General features: G+C 40.9%; 1 protein-coding gene across 3 annotated transcripts; it reads right to left on the reverse strand.

Moving 5' to 3' along the window:
• Positions 1 to 3,827: 3,827 nt before the first annotated feature.
• Ghitm (growth hormone inducible transmembrane protein) lies at positions 3,828 to 16,832 on the reverse strand. 3 transcript variants are annotated; one of them, XM_041662727.1, is made up of 9 exons: positions 16,760 to 16,832; positions 15,406 to 15,573; positions 14,088 to 14,187; positions 12,950 to 13,061; positions 12,253 to 12,394; positions 9,306 to 9,414; positions 7,131 to 7,319; positions 6,633 to 6,804; positions 3,828 to 5,418 (listed from the first exon to the last, which is right to left on the reverse strand). In XM_041662727.1, exons 2-9 carry the CDS (start codon positions 15,532 to 15,534, stop codon positions 5,334 to 5,336), a joined length of 1,038 nt encoding a protein of 345 aa, XP_041518661.1. In that variant the 5' UTR covers positions 15,535 to 15,573; positions 16,760 to 16,832; the 3' UTR covers positions 3,828 to 5,333. The 3 variants fall into 3 exon arrangements, with proteins under 3 accessions (XP_041518661.1, XP_041518662.1, XP_041518660.1); XM_041662728.1 differs by having other exon boundaries at positions 16,710 to 16,824; XM_041662726.1 differs by lacking the exon at positions 16,760 to 16,832 and adding an exon at positions 16,462 to 16,481.
• Positions 16,833 to 21,380: the final 4,548 nt, after the last annotated feature.

Genomic DNA, 21,380 nt, shown 5'->3' on the forward strand with positions numbered 1-21,380 from the left:
AAATACTATGGATGATTTATTTTTTTTTTATTTTCTGGATAGTCTTGAGTCATCTAAGTGTTATTCCTTGTGCTCCAACTATTACTTAAGCATGTCTGACAGTTAACACCACCCTCGAGTTCACGAGTCACTCAGGTGTGCTGACATCTGAAGGGTGACTTGAGCTCTGAAGAAAGGGGTTGTCAAGACTTCCAAATTCTCTACCTCTAGGAATGAGGGCCTCTGCCCTAAGCACTGTGTGCTCCAAGATCAGCAAGGTCCAGGGCCGCCTTTGGACACTATCGGACTTCTCCTGGTTACTGGTGGTCAGTTGCAAGCTTTCAGACTGACATGCCTCTGGCCACTCATTCTGTTTCCACTTGGTGCCAAGAATTCCTTCAGGAACACCAAGTGTCACAGTCTTGAAAACAGACGACTCTCGATTTTCATTCACCATCTAGTCAGTCATTCTACATTGCCAAGATCTATCTAACATGATTTCAAAATATAACTGTGCTGACCTGTTCCTTCTTTCTTGTAATGCTCTCTGAAGCCCAACCTCCTTAAAAAAGACATATGGAGGGGCTGGAGAGATGGCTCTGCAGTTAAGAGCACTGTCTGCTCTTCCAGAGGTCCCAAATTCAATTCCCAGCAACCATATGGTGGCTCACAACCATCTATAATAGGATCTGATGTCTGGCTTGCAGGTATATATGCAGAGTATTCATTTATAAAATATAAATACATAATTAAACGTAAAAAGACATATGGGCACACATGCACAAGTTAGAGGGAGTCTGCACTCTCCCTCCACCATGTGGGTTCCCGAAGATCCAACTAAAGTCATCAGGCTTGTTGCCTGCTGAGCCATCTCACTAGCCTTATTGAAAATAACAGCACTAGTTGTTCTTCCAGAGATACTGAGTTCAGTTCCCAGCAACCTCAGGGTAGCTTACAACCATCTATAAAGAGATGGAGATCTGGTGCCCTCTTCTGGCATGCAGGCATAACACTGTATAAGTAAACAAACCTTAAGAAAATTGGTAAGGGTAATTATGGATGCTAAGTATCTCTGCAGTAGGATGAAAGTGCTGTTGGAACATATCAGGAATGATATAGGTGGGGTTATGGTATGTTCTATCTTTTGAGAAACCCCCAGGCTGATTTCCAGAGTGACTACTAGTTTACACTCAACAGGGTCCAAGGATTGATTCCCTTTTACCCATATCCTCGAAAGCATTTGCTGTCATAGCTTGACCTTGGCAGCTCTGAAGGAGCCCAACTCACAATAGGTAGGAAATGGCATCACCAAGATTTCTATCAACTGACAAATGACTAAGTAGTAATGAAAATTATTTTTCATAAATGGTCAGTGGAACTAAAAAAATAGAATGCTTCCCCAGGAAAAGTTAAGAGAAAAGCTACAGTTCCTTTTCTATGTGGACCCTAGCTTTCTGTTGTCTTATGTTTAACCTGAGATACATGTGCAAGTCAGGAAACTGGAAATGAGTCATTGGGACTGGATGCCTTAAGGGAGCGGCTAGTCAAATACAGGTAAAATAAAAGTAGAAGGGTTATTGGGAGAGGAAAGGTTCAAGCATAGAGGGGAAGGGGAATGAGGAAAACATGATGGGGAGAAAACTCAAAGAGAAGAGAACATGGGAAAGCTGTATGGAAACACAGGATCTTCTAGGCAAAGGGAAAAAAAAAGCCCTACTAGAGGGGACAGTAGAATACAGGGGGGAGAGGATCCTTAGAATTAAATGAAAATAGGGTGATGGGTGTAAGGAGAGGGTACGGGCTTGCCAGACAAAACTAAGGATACATGAAGTCTTATGGAAGTTGTAACCTATTATATATGAAAGGAATTGGAACAAACCTGAGTAGACAATGTTGCTCCCAGAAGGTATGTTTAAATGACAATCTCGGTGCCAAGAATGGGATCTTGACTTATTGGTCTGGTAGGCCCGAGGCAATCCAAATAGGCTATGCCATTGCTCCCTGTTGTCCACCATAACTTGATGGCAAAACACTATTGCTCAGGGCATTCAGAAACCAACTTTGAGATGGCCAGGCCACTGGCCATGCTGGCTAACTTACACAGTGCTAGGTGTTGAGTAGGCTACTGCTCTTATTTGATGCTGCACCCAAATGCTACAACACTGGCTTGTGGGCAACATGTGGCCACTGGTGCAGTGACAGGCATGAAGATTAGGAAGGTAACCAAGCGCTTTCAGATTGGATACGGTCTGTGCTCAGGAGGGATTTCCTATTTGGTATTATGAGAAGCTTTTAACCTGGGAGATCATAAGCCCTAAGAGACAAAATCTGTTTTGCTAAAATGTCATGTTAACTTCCATCCATATATATATACACACACACACACATATATACACATATATGTATATATATGCTAACACCCATAGCCTAACGTTGCTTTCAACTTTGGTTAGAAAAGCTGCGTTTTGCAGTGGGTCGTGGTTAATGCAGAGTCATAACTGGCTAAAGGACTGAGTATAAATGAGTATGTGCTCAGCTGTGGTTGAGTCCTCTATAGCAACCCTACTAGCTAAAGTGCAGGGAATTTCACTGCAAAGAAACGTAGGCAAGAGTGCTGTGTGATGTGAATGCTGTTCTGAAGATGGTTACCACACACAACAACTCACAGCATCTGTAGAGTCAGCGGTCAGCTGGTTAGAGTTCCAGATTGGAGGGACATCTGTGTTCCCATCCTCCTACAAGCTGTCTGTAGCTCATGGCAGCCGAGGGGGGTCACTCCCCATGTCCATGTGTGTATGGGTTATTAACAAAAAAACTGTCGGGCGGTGGTGGCACACACCTCTAATCCCAGCACTCGGGAGGCAGAGGCAGGTGGATCTCTGTGAGTTCGAGGCCAACCTGGTCTACAAGAGCTAGTTCCAGGACAGGCTCTAAAACTACAGTGAAACCTGTCTCAAAAAAACAAAAAACAAGCAAGCAAAAAAGAAAAGGGGGGGGGGAAGGGTGAGGAAGAGAGCACACAAGGGTGTGGGGCACTAGGGAGAAAAATGAGTGGGCAGTTATGATAAATGCATAAAAGTTTCAAATACTAAACAAAAATCCCCAAGCACAGAGCAGACAAACATCTTTGCCACTGACTATAACGAAATAAAGTATACACCACTTGGTAATTACATGCTTTCAAGTTTTGCCAAAATAAGTTACAAACCAAAACCCTTCTAAGCAAGCCAAATCAAAGGGCCTGTGATTTTTAATCCATCTACTTGTTATAATTTAAGATTTCAAATTACATTAAAGTTCCATTGTTGCCTAAAGCCCATCGTTTTACAGGTCAACTCTAATTCTGTGAGGAAAATACCTACGTGCCCACCCAGAATATAAGATCCAAGATACCAGGCTATTCCATTACCATTTCAGAAGCACTGCCTAACTAAGCACATTTTATAGAACTCACTTTACAGTTTTTATTGGCTCAGCAACGCTATAAAATACTATCGTTAAAATACAACCACCTGCGGCAGACAAAGTAACAGTGGGTAAAGGGTGCTTGCTATTGAGTCCAATGACGTGAGCTGAAACCTTGCAACCCACATGGCCGAGGGAAGAGAACCCTTCAAACTGTCCTGAATGTCACAGGTTCACAGGACACCATGACATGTGCGCATCCACATATGTAATAGAACCGTTGATCTTATTATTCTCTACCTGACGCTGCTGTTTAAACCATACTGCTGTTTTGTAAGTAGATAAAATGAAATATTAAAGTTTGAGCTCTAAACTACAACGGAAAACAATAGGTTATTTAAGATATCAACTTAAAATGACAATGAAACTTTATGAACACTAAAGAGAGTAAATTTTTTTTTTACTTAAGGGAAAAAACAAAAAAACAGCAGCAATAGCTAAAATTTATACAATGTCCAACCATTTCTGAGTTTAGCCTTAACCCCACAAGGTAGATGTCTCATTTTACAGAGGATAAAACTGAGTATGAGGAGGTTAGGTAATTTGTTCAGGGTCATATAAGAAATCAGGGAAAATCCGAGTTGACATTCAAATGGATGCAGGCCATCTAGCTGCAAGTCCCCTGCAGTGTGTACTACGGTGCAGCCAAAGCCCACGCTGCTTTCTTGCCCAGACCCCAGTGAGAAGGATGCTTCAGGGAGAAGAATGTACACAATCACCATCTGCTAGAACTTTTATTTTATAAATAAACATTCTGTGTACTTTAAAACGATTAGACTACTTATTTCTGGATGACTGTAATAAATATTTATCAAAAATAGCAATTGTGCATATAGTCCTACAGACCTCACTGAAGAACCTCCCACCCGTAACCACTGTATCAAAACCTTACAAAGGTCACTGGTGTCCGCGGAGAGAAAGTGATAAGGGAGGCGAAGAAAACACCTTCCCATTGCCTTCTTTTCAAATACTTCCCAAGGTCAACTAAGTTTGCTTTGTTTGTTCATGCTAACCTGAGAGATAACACAGGACACAACAATTTTAGAAGAAAAAAAGCTACTAATCTTAGCATAAGCCAGAAGGCTTTCCTGACAGTTATCAAGCGTGATGAGAAAAGCAAGCATGCTTACAGTCAGACCCAGAGAAAATACCAGCAAACTTCAAACACACCATGTATTTGAAAGCAGACAAATCCCATGCTTTGGAGAACATTATAGTGAACACAGTTATAAGGACATTTGTTTTAGAAGACTTCACAGTAAAACTCACATATACATAATTCCACCAGGGAGTCTATTCAGGATTAACCCTCTGAACTATCCTGACAATGAGTCGTCAACACCAGAGGGCCATTGATAAGCAGAGACACAAACAACTGTGTCTTTAGTCACAGCCCCATGAACTTGTTCCACATCTCAGATGTCTCTCTGGCATCTCTCACCCCAATCAGTGCTCTCCTAAGCATTTACAATGTGACTAAAGTGACTTTTTACCTCTGTCTGATCTTTATACCAAAACCTCACCACTCAGGATCTTAAATATTTTGCAAGCCCCCCAAAATATGAAGACAGATAAATTCACTAAATTTTACTTATCCAATAAATCAAAAAAAAAATTGAAATCTTGTAACACAAATTTTAGTTCCCACATTCATCAAAGCATTTTTAAGTTACTCAAACACAATAGTTGAAAGTGTATGCACTTATTTGGAAGACATCTATTGAATTTATTCTCTAAAAGAAAAAGCAAACCTGAAGGGTCACATTACTGAACACTTTACACCTGGTGACAGTTTATCTTCTACAAAGGAGTTTTGCTAGCGCAAACTGTAATGACTATCTGCTCCTATTAACAAGCATGAGTGAGCAGAGACACCAGAGGTGGTCACTTCATTTCTTTCTGTTGCTTCCAGTTGCTAGCATAGTTGCAACTCGCATAAATATATTTAATGTATCCATGTAGATTCTCAACATCCTAGAAAAGAAAATTATAGTAAGATGTGACTCTAATAATGATGACAATCTAATTCTTAGTACAAAAAAATGGAAATAATAATACTTATTATTCCTAGTGCTATTAAATAGAAACTAAAAATACAATGTTTAAATGCCAGTTAGGGTTCGAAACTAGATAATGCTCAGTTTTCCTTCTGGTAGAATCACCTTTTAAATGAAGAACATAATTTTTAAAAGTATTATGTATTCTTTGACATCCTGCTATGAGCATCAAACCTGGGTGTTAGACAACAGAAGAACTACAACAAATAAAAAAACCCACACCTTTAAAAAACTCGCAAGACACAGTCTGGCGTTTTCAAATAGAATATATCCTTTTCATCCCCTTTAAGAAAGCTGCTATAAAGCTCCAAGTGTTATAGCAACATTTTAAAAAAGCTATTACATTATTTTATATTTAGGTAAAGGAGAGCATCATCAAAATGTAAGAGACACTTTGAAACTTTACGCAGAATTCAAGAAAAGTGAAAACACTATTTTATATTATTGAATGTCAATTAAGATCGAATGTCTCTAAAACAAACACAAGGAAAAATGTTTTCAGAACTGGTTTCCCCTCCTTAAACATTCCAATTAATTACATGCATTCTAACAGACAGTACTTGTAACTGAAACCTAAAAGCAATGCTCACCTGCAATGCAATCAAGTTTTCTAAGTAGACAGCCCAAACTACACACCAACAGAAGCAGCAAAATTTAACCTGTTGCAAATCCCAGTACTGGTCCTGTGTGCCCTTATTTGGAAATATAACCTTCAAAGATATAATTACGCGGGCAGTGGTGGCGTACACCTTTAATCTCAGCACTGGTGAGGCAGAGGCAGGCAGAACAGAGCCAGTTGCAGAACAGCAAGAGGGGTTACACAGAGAAACTCTGTCTTAAAGAACAAACCAAACCAAAACAAACCAATAAAGATACAATTACAATGTAAGTTAAAATGAGGCCACACCGGAAAAGTGTATGTCTGTTGGCCTTTGCTGTCCTCTAAATCAGGCTGGCCTCCAACTCTGAGCAATCTGCCTGGCTCTGTCTCCCAGGCCCAACCTGAAGATAATAAATTTTAGGCCACCTATCTTATACTTCTTTGCTATGGTGGTACCCTGTGAAACTAATACACATGGAACCAAACAGCCATACCTATGTAATATAGGAGTAACAGTAAGGTTTACTTACGAATTGATGGGATCATACTTTTGAACTCCATACATTGGTGTTAGTTCTGCACGTTTGATTACTTTCTGAGTATCATATAGAAGGAACATACTGAAAAGAACTAATCCACCATACATTGCCACTGAATACAGAGTGGCACCAGCCACTGTGGTAGGGGGAAGAAACATAGATCCTAAAACAAAGGAAAAATAGAACGTATTATATATATAGCTTGCAACTATACTTGCAGTTTCTATTATTTAAAACTACGTTGGTAAATCTGATATGAAATCTCATGGTTCATCATTTTCTAATGGGTTACTTACCAACATTAGAACAATTTACAAGTCAGCTTAATCATTTCAGAGGTACTTAATAAAACGAATACTTAAGCATAAGCCAAGATTTTATGATGTCAAGTAATCAAACCCAATCATTTTAGCCTATCGTTTAAACAACTTTCAAAAATTAATCTTAATGCTTCCGGATACTCGAACCCTTCAAAGGGCAGCAGCTTACCCAGTGAAGACACAAAGACAACGCCTAGGCCCACTCCCAGGGGTGCTCCCATGTTCAGAAACTTCTCACTGGGTGCGCACATGGCCACAGTCGAGAGGCCGCCCACAATACCAGCAGTGTACCATGCAGCTCTCAGGAGAAGAGGCCCCCCCAAGATCGTCAGAGGAGCCACCACTGCACCCATCACACCTGGGGAGAGAGCAAGGTCTTGTGAGATATCTACCAAATGACCACCAGAGAACAAATGTCACTGTCAAGCTTCTCGTAACACTGTACCCTATGTTAAACAATGTTGATATAGTAAATTTCACACTTAGGTAGTCATACCCTACAATCCAAACTATACAGTCAATATCTGAGTCTATAAAACTGTTTATCACATCAACATGAAATCCCAATTCATATACAAACAGGAGCATTCATTTTTAGTAACTTTTAAAAGTCTGTGTAGGTCATTATTTCTAACAGAGACCACACTAGATTTAAAAATAGCAGAAGAACTGACCCAACAGAAGGTCAAACCTACTGATGCCCAAAGGGAAGAAAGTAAACTGGAAGGGAAGTGTGTGATGGAACTCAGAAACGCAGAGGCTTCCCAGGCAGGCACTGGATTTGCCTCACCTAATAAGAAGCAGTCTCATTTCAGTTCATAAAAACAAACCTCAGTTGTCAAAATTTAAAAAAAAACACCTTCCTTAAGAATTATAGGGGAAAGCTGGGTGGTGGTGGCACACGCCTTTAATCCCAGCACTTGGGAGGCAGAGATAGGCAGATCTCTGTGAGTTCAAGACCTGTCTGGTCTACAGAGCGAGAACCAGGACAGGCTCCAAAGCTAGAGAAACCTTGTCTCAAAAAACCAAAAACAAACAAAAAATTATGGGGAAGGTGGGCATAGTGGCACATGCCTTTAATCCCAGTACTAGGAAGAGGCAGGTGGATCTTTGAGTTCAAGGCCAGTCTGGTCTACACAGAACAGTCAGAACTACACAGTGAGACCTTGTCTTGAAATAAAACAAAACAATAAAACATTATAGAAATATGTTATTGTCAATCACCAAACAGGAGGGCGAACAAGGAGATTTCAGGACACGAAATTATGTAAATAGAGAAATAATGTAGCTGCTTACTTTAGTTTTCATGGTGTTAGGGATAAAGCCAGGGCCTTGCGAACACCTAATACCACTGAGCTACATACCTTGCATCTGTCTTTTGAGATAGCATCTCACTATGTTACTTAGGCCATCTTTAAACCTATAATCTCCATGACTCAGCTTCCTGAGTAGGTTTGATTACAGGCCTGTACCACCAGAACTGGTGTAGCACAATTAATAAAAAGAGACAGATATTAGGGTTCAACTTGAAGACCAGAAAAGCAAAACAGATAGTCACTGGCTCTTACCTCTACCTCAGTCGGAAATGCTGATCCTGCTTACAGGAATCCTCAGAATGAGGCTATGCCTGAGAGCTGTCTCCTCTCATCTTATATTCTTCTCTAGGGCTAGAATTAAAGGGGTACACCAGTACCGCCACATACTAGTGTAGCTACTAGGATTAAAGGTGTGTGCCACCACTGCCTGGTCTGTATGGCTTATCAGTGAGGCTGTTTTACTCTCTGATCTTCAGGAAAGCTTTATTTTTAATAAATAAAATATCATTACAACCTGGCTCCTGTTTTAAATTGCTATAGCATAAGCATATGTACATAGTGTGTGTATGGGCACATGGTATGCAACACTGTGGAGGTCAGAGGACCACTCTGTAAAGTTAGTTCTCTTCTGTCTTTATGTGGGGACCCCAGGGATTGCACACTGCTTACCAGGCTTATACAGCAAATGCCTTCTATCTGCTGAGCACCTTGCTGGCTCTCAGCTCTTTTCTTATACATAGTTATCTCAGAGCATAACCTCAGAGCTATCTTAATACCAATACTTTTAAAGCAAAGGCCTGGCAACAACGACTGTATGAAATTCTATTTTCTAAAAACAAGGTTTACCAACTCATTTACAACTGAAGAATTGTTTAAAAAGGCCACTATTTAAGTCAGGTGTGTCAAGAGACCAAAAGTAGGAAGACAACAAGCTGCAGGTCAGTTTGGCATGCAAATCAAGACCCTGTCTTAACAGGAACGTAAATAATATTCAAGAGAGTCCAATAAGAATTTGAAACAGAACATACCAGAATGAAGCATCCAAGCCAGATGCTTTGGCCCTGGGCTCTGATCATATGGTATTGACTGTACCAGCATTCCAGCTCCAATCATGGCTGCAAAGGTTGCACCAATTGTCTGGAAGACACACATAAAAAAAAAAAATACAAAACAAACAGATCCTTAAAGCAGAAGCCCACAGATTCAAGTATGATTAATCACTATGAAGAAACTGAATGCTGTTTTTCTCTAGTACACTTTGGTTTCTGGTTCATTCAGCTTTAGTAAGATCAATTTATCAAGAGTGCCCTCTACTGCCACAGACATAATTTTCAACCTGATGTAAAGCATAGAAAAATAAAACCAGCTGTTTCTGTGGAGGATAAGAAAAACCAGTGCTGAAAAACATACTGGATTCTACCGCATTGTTTCTAATGGAGAAACAATTACTATAAATTGTTCTACAAATCCTTTGTTCCTGTAAATTTCTAGCTGTTTATCTCAACTGTGTATTTTTCTTTAAAAATCCTCATTTTTTTGCTTTTACTTTTCCACATTCTACATTTTAGTGATACTGAACTGGTAGAACTGAAAAAATGCTTCCAAGTTCATATTTCCTTAATGTTTACTGTGCCTTTAGAGAGAATGGTGGTGCACAGGTAGATCTTTGAATTCAAGTCTATGTACTAAGCGCTAGGACAGCCACGGCTAACGAAGAAGCCTGTTCTCAAGAAAGCCAATGCCTTGTCTACTGAGTTCTAGAACAGTCAGGGGTGATAGAAGACCCTGTCTCAAACTAAAACAAAAGGCAAAACACCAAACCAACCCAACAAACAAAAAGTGTACTGGCAGGGCAGTGAGATGGATCAGCAGGTTAAGTTACTAGCTGAGCCCCAAATCGAAGCCTGAGGATCTGAGTAACACCCTCAGAATCCACAAAGATGTGTGTGAGAGAGAACCAATTACACAAAGGTCCTCTGACCTCTAGATGCACAACACACACACCCCTTCCTTGCTACCTGAGTGACTTACTAGTATGCACTTTTCCCAATAGTGGCAGACGTCTCTCTTGTTCCAAAGGCACTTGAGAAAAACTATGCTTTCCTATCTGTACCACCTCCAAAAGGCTTTCTCCCTCCTTTCTGAAACATCTTCCTAACTTTCTCAACTATTTCTCTTAAATATTCTTAGTAGCAGAAGACAGTGACATTTTGCTGCAGAGGGTATGGTCTAAACACATAGCTTCTTTGGCATTGTATATTTACCCAGTAAGTATGGTCCCTATACTACCACAGCAAGTTCTCTTGGAATACAGAATGTAGGAAATATCATGGATTAAAAACTTACAGCTCTGGCTTCCCAACTATGGGAAACAGCTGTGTTTAATTCCCATCTCCTGCCTTGCCCGGTCCCACAGACACAGCTGGTGCACCTGCTTTGTGTCGCCCACATTAGTAGTTGTTTTTGAGACAGGGCTTCTCTGTGTAGCCTGGGCTGTCCTTGAACTCACTTGGTAGACCAGGCAGGTCTTGAACTCACAGAGATCCATCCATTGCCTCTGCCTCCCAAGTGCTAAAATTAAGGACATGCGCCACCACTGCCCAGTCCACATTCGTTCTACCACTTGAACAGAAGTGTTTTCTGCCATCTAGTCTGTACAGTGGTCTCTGTTAGGTACTTTGCCTCAGCTTGGAAAAAAAAGATAGCACCTTTCTCACCATGTCCTTTCCCACTTGAGATTTCACTGGATGGGACTGTAAAACACTTTTCCCAATAGGGTCTTCCTAGCTTTCCTAGCTCTTCTCCTTTGTTCTGCTGGACTGGCCTCGTCCTCTTCTGAAAGAAAGCATGTTACCTAGCAGAAGAACTAAGTCTTGGGGGCTGAAAAGATGGCCGCTCTTCCAGAGGATCCAGGTTCAATTCCCAGCACCCACATGGCGGAACACAACTGTCTATAACCCGAGTTCCATGAGACCCAGCATACATACACATGCAGGCAAAACACCAATGCACATAAATAAAAAACAAAAAAGAACCAAGTCTTTCACAAAACTGCCCTGATGGTCCAAGACTGTCTTTCAGCTAACTTTTTACTTCACTTTCAACTTTCTATTTCTTATCGTATATCCCATATGATACATACACCTTAGATCCCCCCCCCCCCCACCACATAACAGGAACAGAACCCATACCTGAAAGCATACAGTGTTAGCAAGCAAAACAGCAAGTGCTTAAGAAATATTCATTCACTTTGTTGGGTGGTGGTGGCACATACCTTTGATCCTAGTACTTGGGAGGTAGAGGCAGGTGGATCTCTGAGTTTGAGGCCAGCCTGGTCTACAGAGCAGGTTCCGGGACAGCCAAGGCTACATAGAGAAACCCTGTCTCAAAACAAAACAAAACAAACAAAACCAAAAGAAGAAGGAAATATGCACTGAACAAAGTGCCCATATTCAGGCAGGCAGCTCAGGCGGGGCAGCAGTGCCATGTTAACTAACTTCCTCTAACACTGCAGAAAGCTTCATCAGCAAGATGGATCTGCATTTACTTTACTTATTTGTTTGTTTTTTCAAGACAAACCTGCCTGCTTCTGCCTCCCAAGTGCTAGGATTAAAGGCATCACCAGGCACATTTACTTTATTTTTAGCAAGGGAGTACAAAATAGAAGTTGTTTGCTATCAGTTTCTAAGTTCAGTTTTTGACCCCTTCGATCCAATTAAAACACATATTTGATAAAGAGTAATACAATATTCTTCCATTTAATGTCCTCTCCCTTTCCTACAATATATATTTTAGCAAATCATTTTTCTTCCCTGTATTAAGAACTGAACTTACAGTTCAACAGATTCTAGGCAATTTCCTTACCATTGAAATATTAATGGCTCTACTCCATGAAATCTGATCTTTACATCAAAAAGCAACAAAATCATCACCTAGCACCACCTTCCCAATAGAAATAGCAAGTAGCTAACTTACCACCCAAGAGCCTCTCATCATGAAGTTCATGAGAGCAGGTGTTCTGGCTACTGCCATGGCAGACAAAGCTGTTAAGCCAATACTTCCTGTTAAGTACATGTAAGTAGAATGAATTCTATCCTTCACATACTGAGGCCAAATTCTGTAAGAAACAGGACAAGGTAAAAATTCTGATTAAATCATTTGTTAGATACAAAAGACTCTGGAATAAATCACTTTAATGTTCCCAATCTAATTGTGATAGAAATAATAACTATAATTATTGTTTTTGGTTTTTCAAGAGTTCCTCTGTGTAGCCCTGACTATCCTCGAACTGGCTCTGTAGACCACACACCAGGCTGTCCTAGACTCTACCTCCTAAGTGTTAGGATTAAAGGTGTGCATGACCACACCCAGCTATGATATAAATAATTATGTACATCTTGGAACTATATTAGATGAAATGACAGAAACATACATTTGATCCACATATAAAGCAACACATTTTCTCCTTGTCTGAATACATAACCTTGATTACAAATGATTATTTAGGCTTGAATAAGTCTGTGACAAATGAACAAAAGAGACTATTTATATTCATGCATATTCACAAATGAAAACCAGATAAGGCATTCCAAAAGTGACTAGAGACTCAAGAGTAGGAAGAACGAGAACCTTTATTTGAAGGATTTTGGTTGCTTGGGGACAATTTACTTACACAGCCTTTTCGATGGCTCCAATCTCATTAGACATTCCTAAGCCATAGTAGCACAGCGCTCCAAGACCAACAGCTGCTCCTCCAGCAACAAACCACCTTCCCATCTGATCAACTGCAAGCACAGCAACAAACACAGGCTAGGGTCAGCACATCTCAACTAAACTAAAGTGCTGGGGTAATTATTCAAAATATCCAGGAGGGGATCAGATCATAACTGTTTCTTCACAGGAGTCTCATGGGGGACACAGAATTCTCAACATTAGGCCAGAAGGAAAGGATATTCCAGAAACAAATGTACAACAATGACCTCAAAGAATAAAAAAGCATTTGGGTACAGACGCATACATAGCTGTTAAAGCACGTGGGAGCTGAGACAAATCATGAGTACATGACCAGCAGGGTTTACATAGCAAGAACATACCCCAGATGAGTAAATGTTGAAAAAATAAAGAAAATGGTATCAGTCATTTTACACTGTGTCTAAAGTATTAACCCAGGTGAAGTTTATGTGAGCCTAGAGAATCAAAAGAGAAAAATGCTATTAATATATATGTACCCAAAAAGGGGAGAGATGCTCTTGCTTTAGAATAATGAAAATTTTTTTAGCAGCTCTCAGGCAGGTGCTCATATCTTGCTCCTTTCAATTTGTTCACTAAGAACATTCCTGGAAAATCCTGATTTGTTCTCTGTGGTCAAGTCTCTATCAAAAAGGAACGCTTTCCATGATACTGATTAGGACTCCTCAACTATAATAAAGTGACATTTCCAACACTGGTAAGTAGCAGTGCTTTTGTTTAAATAGTTTAGGGAAGATTAACAATCTGCTTTCAGACATTTTAAAGTTAAAATCTAAGCGATGAATCAAAATGACTTCATTAAGATAATGCCTTACTAGCGGCCGCAGATATGGCTCTTGAGTTAAGAGCCCTTTGCTGCTCCTCTTTCAGAGGACCCGAGTTCAGTTCCAAGCACCCACTTCCAGAGGCATATAATCACCCAACTCTAGTCCCAGGGGATAAAATATCTTCTTCTGGCCTCTGTGGGCATCAACACACACCTGGTGGATACTCACGCATACAGACACAGGAATAAATATAAATTTTAAAAGCTTCATGTTAAATACTGAACTTCCACCTACTTTTAAAGATTTTTTCCATTGATGGTTCCAAAGCTGCCTCTTTCAATTCTTGGCCAGTTTTCCCACGGTGGATCCTAACTCTTGTCTTGGCAGCGTATTCCTGACATATACAAAAAAGACACGTACCACTCAGATCAACAGCATGTCAAAAAAACAGAGGTTCTTTTTACACTAATATAGAATCAGTATAAAAGTAAGAAAAAAAAAAAAGAAAGAAAGAAAGAAGAAAAAGCTGGGTGGTAGTGGTACACACTTTAAATTCCAGCACTGGGGAGGCAGATCTCTGTGAGTTTGAGACCAGCCCGGCCTAGAGTTAGTTCCAGGGCAGGCTCCAAAGTTATGGAGAAACTCTGTCTCACTTGCGCCCCCAACCTCCCCCAAAGTTTAACTAAGATTAGATGTAGCTTGACCTGTGCTCCATCTTTGAAATGATTATACAATTTTCCCCAGGTAGTCAAAGTTGAACCTGAAGCCTCAGGAACAGTAGGAAAGCACTCAGTCATTTAGCTGGGTCTTTACCAGTGGTGGACAAGTTACTGTAAGAGGAAAGTATGCCCTTCTAATTACTGCAGATCTCTTTAGTCATTTAGCTGGGTCTTTACCAGCGGTGGACAAGTTATTGGAAGAGGAAAGTATGCCCTTCTAACTACTGAAGATTCTCTTCAGCTAGTTCACACTTTAAAACATGCATCTATACTCATTTAAATACTACAAGACAGATGTTGGCTTGCAATCTCAGCACCTGTGAGCAAACGGGAGGTGAAATCACTATTTTGAGATCAGCTAATTCTATAGATTGAGACCCTGTCTCCAAGGAAAACACCTGTTGCCAAAGGAAATAGGCCTTTCTCGATAATCTGACAGATTTTTATCCTTATCTAAGCAAAAGCTGTAGTACCATCTTTAGTAACTAATCAGCTGGACCAACTGGTAATATCTCTGGGTTCTTTAGCATTTGACTGCAGCTCCCATATACAATCCTTTTCTTGTACCATGTAACTTAATTCCCCAATGTTTACTCTCAGTTTTCTGAGTGAGAAACTTCAAGACATAAGGTGTAAAAATAAAATCTCTCTTTCATTTGTGATAAGGAGACTGGTATGATAGGGACTGATAGGGAGAAAGTTCAATGGAAACTCAACTGTTGGTTTATTTGGTAAGTCACTAAACAGAGAAAGCTATGTACAATCAGAGAATCTCACAGACAACCCACTGATTAACCACCACCACCAAAACAAAACAGAAAATCCTAAAACAAAACAAACAAACAAAAAAACCAGAATGGGGTGGAAACCCATATTGAAAAAACATTCTTTACCCTGGTGGGTGTTAAGAGCCATTGATTCTTCGTGATGGAATTCTTTATGAGTGGGGAGGTCTTGGTGAAAGTGGGCTGGAAAACCCTGGAAGGCAGTGTCCGGAGACACACAAGCCTTGCAGCCAGCATGGTGGGTGATACACCGGTTCACTAAGCAGATCTGAAATGCTAATTAAAAAGCAAAAATGTATGTTAACTGAGAAAGGAACAGAATAGTCAAAGAACAGAAGAAACCAATTAAGGTTCTGCAGGAAAAAAAAAATCACAACAGTGGCCTCATTAATTCTTAATGTTGAATCCTCCCCTTGCCTCTTCTAACTCCAGAAATCCAGTTATAGTATAAATTATATATAATATATAATAGCATATACTATATTGCATATATTTTTTATTATTATATATTATTATATATACCCAATAATATAAATCCCAGTTTGACCAGATATATATAATACAGAAGGAGTGTTATTACGTTAGCACAATTACAAATTCTAGCATTTACAGTCACAGTATTAACTGGTATTTATACCACCGCTTAATGAGTTAAAAGAATCTGTGAAACTTTTCAGCACAGGAAAAACATTTCCAAGGAAAAGATGAATTGGAGGTCAAACTATACAAGACTAAAAGTCATCAACAGAAGCCAGGCCATGTGAATGTCTAGTAAATACGTCAACTATTAAAATACGACAGACACCTTCAAAGCAAGTTAATTTATTCCACTAATACGTAGCCTTCGATCAAAATGAACACAATACCCGTGAGTCCTTCCACAGGAACTCTGAAGAGCACAGAACTCTAGGCATCTGACCTTGCGGGAGGGGAAAAAAAAACCCAAGAGTCCTTCGGGTACTTTCACGCCATTACATCATCTCAACCTGTCGCTTCCTCCAGCCTGCAGCCTACTGACCGGGCCGGGCCACAGACCCAAGTCTGAGTAGCCTCAAGTTGCATAAGCGCCCAAGGCGGTGATCTGCCATACATTTAGGTGAAACCGGCCCCTAGGCTAGTTCTGCACCAACTCCTGCCGGCCCTTCTTAAGGCTTCCTTGCGCACCGATGCTCGAGCTCCTGGTCCTTCCCCCTCACCGCCAGCCCGCAGCCTCCGTGTCCACGGAGCGCCCCACCGCACCCGCAGCCGGGCCACCAGGTCCCCGAGGGGCTGACTCAGCATCCTGCTGCCCAGGAAGAGGTACCGCGAGGGGCAGTGGCGTCTCCCTGCCCCGCCCGCAGTGGCCGGCCTAGACCCCGCCGTGACGGAGCCCGTCTGGGGGACGGGGATTCTCAGGCCACGCGGGGCAGTACCTCAGCTCCGGTCCCCTCTACCACGGGGGCTCCCCTCCGGGTCAGCCAACCTGAGAGCGCGCGACCTCCCTCTGCCCGTTCCTCCGCGGCTGCGCGACTCACTGCGTCACGCAATATCCGGACAAAAGGTAAATAGTAGAAACAGCCAATCAGAGAACAGACCTCTGCCGGAAGGGCGGGTTCAGTGGGGGAGACGGGGGCTAGGCTTGGGGACCGGACCAATGGAGATTTGTGGTCGGAAACGTCACAGTCGGTGCTCATTTTGGGTGTGGGCCGCGAAGCCGAGGCGACCATTTTAGCGCTGGGCAGCGGAGTTCTTCGTTTCTTGCGTAGCTTTTCCTTGGCAGCGGGCACTTGTTAAGAAATGAGAGACCAGGCGGTGGCGGGGAAGAGACAGAAATCTTTAATAAATAAATTAATTAATTAAAAAAATGAGAGACGGGAGGTGGTGGCGCACTGCTTTAATCCCAGAGCTGGGGGGGGGGGGGGTAAAGGCAAACTCCGTGAGTTCAAGGCCAGCTTAGAATTACTTTCGTTTTTTTTTGGATCTAGGTTTCACAATGAATTTTCACATATAAGTTGAACTTTAATTCTGTTTAAGAGTCATCATAAAACACGTTTTACGCCGAGAACGTAAAGTTTGGGTTAATCGTATGGTCGTGGTGGCTGGAACGATGTTTACCAACCCTAAGAGGTACAATTCAGTCAAACTTTCGTTAATTTCTTAATGTTTACCACTGCTGGGTACCGTGGGGCTGTAGGTAGGCAGGATGTCTTGAGCTATGTGATATGTACTTGATACCCTCTCCTTTTAATTCATTGTGTGAACTTTAAGGGATTTGACACTGGTTTTGTGAGTTTTTGCATGTGTAAATTTACCTCGAATTACTTCTGAGGAAGAGGAGCGAAAAAACCTTGTGTATTTATGGGATGAAAGGATTCATCTGAACATTTTAAGTGTTTTACTATTGTTATTAAAATACATGCACTATGTATAAATATATTAGTAAATAAAATTTTCTTGAGAGTTTTAGTATATTGACTTTGTGGTTTGGCAAGAAAATAATGGCAGTGGTATACATAGCGAGTTACAGAACAGCCAGAGCTGTACAGAGACCCAGCTTCGAAAGAAAAGAAATCCTGTCTTGAAAAACCATAAATACATACATACATACATACATACATACATACGTACATACTACATACCAAGGAAACGTCCTCTCCTGATACGCTCCTTATCCTGGTTTAGTTTTAGGCACACCCTTTCCACAAAAACAAACTGCCTTACTGAACCAGTTTCACTTTGTTCATGCGTTCCTAACTGTAACACTGAAAATATTCTGGGTTTGATTCTATCAATAGTATATGGAGAAATAAGTCTTGAACTGGAGAGATGGCTCAGGTGTTACAGAATAGGCTCACAACAAAAAATATAAGAGAAATAGCTCTACTCCCCACTGAAGCATTGCAGTAGCCTTCACAAAAACCCTTAGTAAGAGGAAGAATAGCTTGTGTTCTGTTACACAAGTATAGCCTGAAGCTTGGGAAAAAAGACAAAACATAAAAACAACAACAACAAAATGATATTAAAAGGTTACAAGGACAATAGCAAAAAACAAAAACTAGAAAAAAAACTGACTAGATTTCACCAACCAGCAATAGCCGGCTCAAGAAGCAGGTTGGCTGTAATCAATAATTGCCACATTTGTTAAGTATGTTTTTATGACAATCATAAGGCGTGCTTTTCAATTGTGGCACTATATCCTCTTTCAATGGGAAGGTGGTGGCCTTTTAACTCCCCCAAATTCTAGAATACTGCCGGAACTTGGTATGAACAAAAGTCTTACCCAGTGGTGTGGTAAGCTATTAAAGTATTTGCCTGAAGGTTTTAAAAAGAATGCCAGTGTTTTCATGATTAAAAGATTTATAAGGTGGGAAGATAAAAAGATTTGAATACTTTTTTAAAATTTTATTTACTTATTGTGTACATAGTGTTCCCACCTGCGTGTATGTCTAGATGCCAGAAGAAAGCACCATATCTCATTACAGATGGTTGGGAGCCATCATGTGGTTTCTGGGAATTGAACTCTGGACCTCTGGAAGAGCAGCCAGTGCTCTTAACCTCTGAATCATCTCTCCAGCCCCTTGAATTCTTTATGATAAAACTTTACACTATTTGACAGAAAAGACTAATTAATAGTTCTTATACTATCTTTAGTCCCTAGTAAACAGTATTTACTGGATGTTCATTCTGAACCAAGCAATAGGGATGATTAGTACCTGAACCATGGATGATACTGTTGCTTTTAGGCATTTCCTTTCTGGTGGAGTCAGAAAACAAAATCATAATGTTAGGTGGTAATAAGGACTACAAAGAAGGGTAAAGCCCTAGAGGTCTTGTACTTTAGGATAATTAACAACATTTAAAATTTATGGCCCTTTATTATCTCCTAAGCAATTGTTTATTGTGATTTATGATCATCTCACCAGGTGAATCTTGACAGACATAATGATTTGCTCATTATAAGGGTAATAAAACAGTCTGACGGCATCAGAGTTCCTGTGTCTTTACTCTGCAAATGGTGAGAAAACTCTAGCGGAAACTATCACCAAAGACATTGACTATAGGGAACATAGATGGAGGATGAGCAATTTAAACTTCATGTTGTCACACACAGGATCGCTGTGTAACTCCTACAATTGAAAGTCTTTTCCCTACATCTACAGTATCTGAAATAAACAAAGTCTAAAAGCCAGTGACTCGGGGTTCCTATTAATTAATTAAGCCTTAGTCTTTGTAGAGACAGTAAGTTTTTGTTCCCTCTCTATTTTTCTTTCTTACATTTGAGGCTTGTCATATTAGATATTTTGAAACATGGAATCACTTGCTCATATAATAAGATATGCTCTTGTCTGCCAGTGTAGGTGGAGGAGAGATTGAGGGTTTAGATGGAGAGAGAGATAGAAAAGACAAAAAAAGAAAAAAAAAAAAACCCAAAACCTGGGCAACATGCTGAAAGCTGCTTTAAAAACACATTATGTAATGTTATCAATAATACAGAAAGTAGGCAAAAAAGTAACAGTTCTATAATAGCCACTAATGGTTGGTTTTTGTGGGGGTAGACATCCCTATTATTGTGGTCACTTTATTTGTTCTATTGTATACTTTTCTGAGATAGCCCGAGAGGCTTGTCTGTCCCCTGTAGAGCACACATTAGAAAGAGTTTAAATAGCTTAATTGGATTTAACAAAGGACAGAGCTTTTCTAAGTGAGTATGGAAAAGGGCAAAGTTATCAGGGGTTTTCATGAGAGAGATTATAATGTACTATGGGTTTGGCTTGGGTCAAGATGAAGGCTGAGAAGGAAGGGAAACTGTAGGGAATAGATTAGAGGACTTTGAAATTATATGTTTCTAAAGCTAAGTGTGGTGGTATACTTTTAAATCTTAGGTGTTTGGAGGGCAGAGGCTAGTAACACAGATAATCACGTCAGGCCCCTGAGCGGGCCAGCTTAACTGACTGTGTACTGACCCGCGCATGCGCGCAGGAAAGATGTAGCCTGCCAGGTCCCCAAGGGCAGGCCAGTGCAGGTGCCTGAATGGTAGCGTCCAGATTGACCTGGATCATGAGAGGAGAGGAGTGAAGGGGAGAGCGAGAGAGGGAAGAGGAGAGAGTGTAATAGATGAAGAGAGGTCGAGGAGTGGAGCCAAGAGCATGCATTGCCAAAATGACTGGGTTTTATAGGAAAAGGGAAGCTGGGGAAAAGGAATCGAAGCTTGGGGTAGAAAGGTTTAGGGTAGAGGGGTGGGAGTTGGGGATGACGAGTGCGGAGGAGACAGGACTTTGTAACCAGTACTTTGCTGGGAGCCTGGCAGCCAGCATCCACTCTGATAGGTACCTCAGTCATTTGTCCCAGGTTTCTTTGAGACTTAACAGATGCCCCACAAAACAACAAGAGTAGTGAAAGGTACCCAAGCTGGGGATTTCAATGAAATGAAGTTGTTATGAGAAGCAAAGTATATCTGAAGTTGGTATTTTAGAGGAAATAATTCTCGGTTATGAGAGTGACCTGAGGGTATGTGACTTGGAGAGCTCCGTATTGGATGAATGATGAATCAGAGAATGGTGACAACAGGTAGGTGTCGCAGGCACCGTTGTGACGTCTCGGAAATGTCCACGTTGCTACGCCCAGAACCTGCAAGTATTTACTTACTTACAGGCACATGTGATTATGTAGGAAGTCATTGCATGTCCGTATGTCCATCCTGGATTGTCTGGAAAAAGTTGGGTAACTTAAGACATGGAGGTGTGTGTATGTGTGTGTAAATTTTTTTCATTTCAGAGCACAGTTGTTCCAAGCAGGATTCCTTCTCTCCTCTGTATGACAGGAAACTGGTCCCACAGACTGCCTTTCCAGGCTCCTGTTCTCCTGGCTGCTGCTTAGGTTCAAACACTGGGAAGGCAGAAAGAATCTGGTCGTTCCCATGCCTTTAGTGGGATTTAAACATCCTGGTGTCTTTTCTGTTGTTCTGTTTCTTGTAAATGACCTGGTTCAGGTGGGGGATGTAGTATCCCCTGTAGAAATATACTCTAGGTTCTAGATTTCTAAAGTCTAGAAGGATGCAAAAAGAGTTTGAGAGAAAAGGGTATGCCTAGTCTTGATGGGCAGGA

This window comes from Microtus oregoni, unplaced genomic scaffold (genome assembly GCF_018167655.1).
Source record: "Microtus oregoni isolate MIOR12 unplaced genomic scaffold, Mior012 000013F_ref0000133, whole genome shotgun sequence".
In the NCBI taxonomy this organism is placed as follows: domain Eukaryota; kingdom Metazoa; phylum Chordata; class Mammalia; order Rodentia; family Cricetidae; genus Microtus; species Microtus oregoni.